Here is a 3,482-nt window from a genome sequence, read left to right as displayed (position 1 = left end):
CCCTGAAGTATTTCCCAAACTGATTGCACCTCAGAGTCCCATGGGGAAGCATAAACACAAGGATAAAGCCTCAACCCATTCGGGGATTCTGTTTGTGTAGTACTGGGATAGGGCGCCCCCAAATCTCCCAGGTGATTCTGATACACTACCACGTGGATGTGAGAGTTGGACTGTGAAGAAAGCTGAGCGCTGAAGAAGTGATGCTTTTGAACTGTGGTGTTGGAGAAGACTCTTGAGAGTCCCTTGGACTGCAAGGAGATCCAACCAGTCCATCCTAAAGGAGATCAGTCCTGGGTGTTCATTGGACTGATGCTGAAGCTGAAACTCCAATATTTTGGCCACCTCATGCGAAGAGTTGACTCATTGGAAAAAAACCCCTGATGCTGGGAGGGACTGGGGTCAGGAGTAGGGAACGGCAGAGGATGAGATGGCTGGATGACATCACTGACTCGATGGACGAGTTTGAGTGAACTCTGGGAGTTGGTGGACAGGGAGGCCTGGCGTGCTGCAATTCATGGGGTCGCAAAGAGTCGGAGACGACTGAGAGACTGAACTGAACTGAACCACGTGTTTCAGGTTCACCATACTTAGTCCAGGGTTCCATGAAAGACTCCGCCCAGGGCCCCAGCCCCGCCCCCGCCCCACCCTTTGCCCTCTACCTCCCCGTGACGTCGACTCATCTCCCCTCCTACGGTCCCTCCACTTGGTCTGGCCTAGCTCCGCCCCTTCCACTCCCTCTCCTGCCTCCTAAGATGGCTACGCTGTTGCCGGGCCCGGAACCGTGGAACCGGGTGAGGATCCCTAAGGCAGGGAGCCGCAGCGCAGTGACCGTACAGAACCCGGACACGGCGCTAGGTGAGTGAGGCGCCGCTCTAGGGGCGCAGGCTTTTCCGGAGGAGGCGTGGAGCCGGCGCATGTGCGCGCGGGGCGGGACTTCCGGAGCCCGCGGGACACTGGGAAGGGCCGAAGGGTGAGGGGCTGGGGAATTTGCGAATGAGGCTCATGGGGGCACCTGGCTTTACAGTTCTTCGCTGGATCCCCTGTGTCTATCGCAGGGCCTGGCAGGGGCACCGAAGGCTCGCGACTCAGCACCGCACCGAAATGGGGGAGAGGGGCGGACACAACTGGTGTCAGGGAAAAGTGCTGCCTGGGAACCCTGCGTTTCACTCAGCCACCAAGAGGCGTGGTTAGCCCTCTGTCTCTGCCGCGCTCTGCCCCTGAAGGGCTGCGGGTCGTCAAACACTCTGCAGTTAAGCCACAATTTTCCTGAGTCCCCCGTTCCTTATCTGTAAAATGGAGTTAGTTTTCCCTACCTATCACCAGGTTTTTGGGAGGATCTAAATGATTTCATTTAGGAGAGCGTGCTCTATCAATGTTTGAATGGCATTGCGATTATTAGGTAGGTGGCGCTAGTGGGAAAGAACCCACCTTTCTTTAGGTGGAAGTATGAGGCACAGGTTTGATCCCTGGGTCGGGAAGATCCCTGGAGGAGGGCATAGCAACCCACTCCAGTATTCTTGCTTGGAAAATCCCATGGACAGAGGAGCCTGGCAGGCCGCGGTCCATAGGGTCGCACGACTGAACTGACTTAGCACGCACACAGGTCAGTAAGAACTGGGTTGAGGGATTGAATCCTCGCTTTTCCCTCTGCTGGAGCTGGGGTGAGCAGTGGGAATGTCTAACGTTTCTGGGCCTCGCTTATTTTCAATTGGGAATAACAATAGTACTTTATTCATAGAGCAGTTCTGAAAGAGTATTATAGAGTAACAGTATAAAGTATTATTAATATAAAGTAAAATGAGTATTTGGAACAGTGCCTGATACAGTAAATAATGATCAGTTCAGTCCAGTCCAGTCGTTCAGTTGTGTCCGACTCTTTGCGACCCCATGGAATGCAGTAAGCCAGGCTTCCCTGCCCATCACCAATTTCCGGAGCTTACTCAAACTCATATCCATTGAGTCGGTGATGCCATCCAACCATCTCATCTTCTGTCCTCCCCTTCTCCTCCTGCCTTCAATCATTCTCAGTATTAGGGTGTTTTCAAATGAGTCAGTTCTTCGCATCAGATGACCAAAGTATTGGAGTTTCAGCTTCAGCATCAGTCCTTCCAATGAATATTCAGGATTGATTTCCTTTAGGATGGACTGGTTGGATCTCCTTGCAGATGATAGCTGTTATTAAGTATTTATAACATCACATTCCCCTCTCCAACCATCCATCCTGCCCCATTTACAGATTAACGTTACCCCTTCCTCTGTTCAGAAATACTTTTAACAGGATTCCTGTTAGGCATGGAAATTCACCAAGTCTCTCCCCACCCCCAGGGCAGCTCATTTCTGGCCTCAAATAGTTGGGATAGTAAGAAAGTTCTCTGTGTTGTGTAAAGTTTGCCTTTGTGTTACTGCCACTTAGGATGCTACTGCTACCCTTAAGAGGCATAGAGAACGCTATTAACTCTTACATTCACAGCTTTTCAGACTAGGAGGCTGTTATCTTGTTTTGCTAAATAAGCACCCTGTGTTTAGTCAGATATAATTTCCAGTTGTTAGAGTGATTTCTCTTTCTAAATATATTCTTAAAGTGGTATTAGAGAAGTATACAAAAGTGTCCCACCTTCAACATACTTAAAGTGGTTCAGTTCAGTCACTCAGTTGTGTTCGACTCTTTGCGACCCCATGAACTGCAGCATGCCAGGCCTCCCTGCCCATCACAAACTCCTGGAGTTTACCCAAACTCATGTCCATGGAATCGGTGATGCCATCTAAACATCTCATCCTCTGTCGTCCCCTTCTCCTCCTGCCTTCAATCTTTCCCAACATCAGGGTCTTTTCAAATGAGTCAGCTCTTCACATCAGGTGGCCAAAATATTGGAGTTTCAGCTTCAACACCAGTCCTTCCAGTGAACACCCAGGACTGATCTCCTTCAGAATGGACTGGTTGGATCTCCTTGCAGTCCAAGGTACTCTCAAGAGTCTTCTTCAACACCACAGTTCAAAAGCATCAATTCTTCAGCGCTTAGCTTTCTTTATAGTCCAATTCTCACATCCATACATGACTCCTGGAAAAACCATAGCCTTGACTAGACAGACCTTTGTTGACAAAGTAATGTCTCTGCTTTTTATTATGCTAAGTTGGTCATAACTTTCCTTCCAAGGAGTAGGCGCCTTTTAATTTCATGGCTGCAATCACCATCTCTGGTGATTTTGGAGCCCAGAAAAATAAACTCAGCCACTGTTTCCACTGTTTCCCCATCTATTTGCCATGAAGTGATGGGACCGGATGCCATGATCTTCATTTTCTGAATGTTGAGCTTTAAGCCAACTTTTTCACTCTCCTCTTTCACTTTCATCAAGAGGCTCTTTAGTTCTTCTTCACTTTCTGCCATAAGGGTGGTGTCATCTGAATATCTGAGGTTATTGATATTTCTCCTGGAAATCTTGATTCCAGCTTGTTCTTCCTCCAGCCCAGTGTTTCTCATGAT

At 49.0% G+C, this 3,482-nt stretch overlaps 1 protein-coding gene across 3 annotated transcripts in view; it reads left to right on the top strand.

Annotated features, from left to right (window-relative positions):
- The first annotated feature begins 674 nt into the window (after nucleotides 1-674).
- Nucleotides 675-3,482, top strand: part of LOC104997831 (chromosome unknown open reading frame, human C3orf17) — a 15,662-nt gene continuing 12,854 nt past the window's right edge. The window contains exon 1 of one of the 3 annotated variants that reach the window (XM_010852762.1): nucleotides 675-855. In XM_010852762.1, the coding sequence (XP_010851064.1) occupies nucleotides 753-855 (103 nt within the window). In that variant the 5' untranslated portion in view covers nucleotides 675-752. The remainder of the gene's footprint in view (nucleotides 856-3,482) is intronic. The other 2 variants (XM_010852764.1, XM_010852763.1) reach the window with 2 other exon arrangements.

The sequence above is a fragment of the Bison bison genome, unplaced genomic scaffold, assembly GCF_000754665.1.
Source record: "Bison bison bison isolate TAMUID 2011002044 unplaced genomic scaffold, Bison_UMD1.0 scf7180017864314, whole genome shotgun sequence".
Classification (NCBI taxonomy): domain Eukaryota; kingdom Metazoa; phylum Chordata; class Mammalia; order Artiodactyla; family Bovidae; genus Bison; species Bison bison.
The sequence above is the reverse complement of the archived record's forward strand: the minus strand, read 5'-3'. Positions and strand labels throughout refer to the sequence as shown.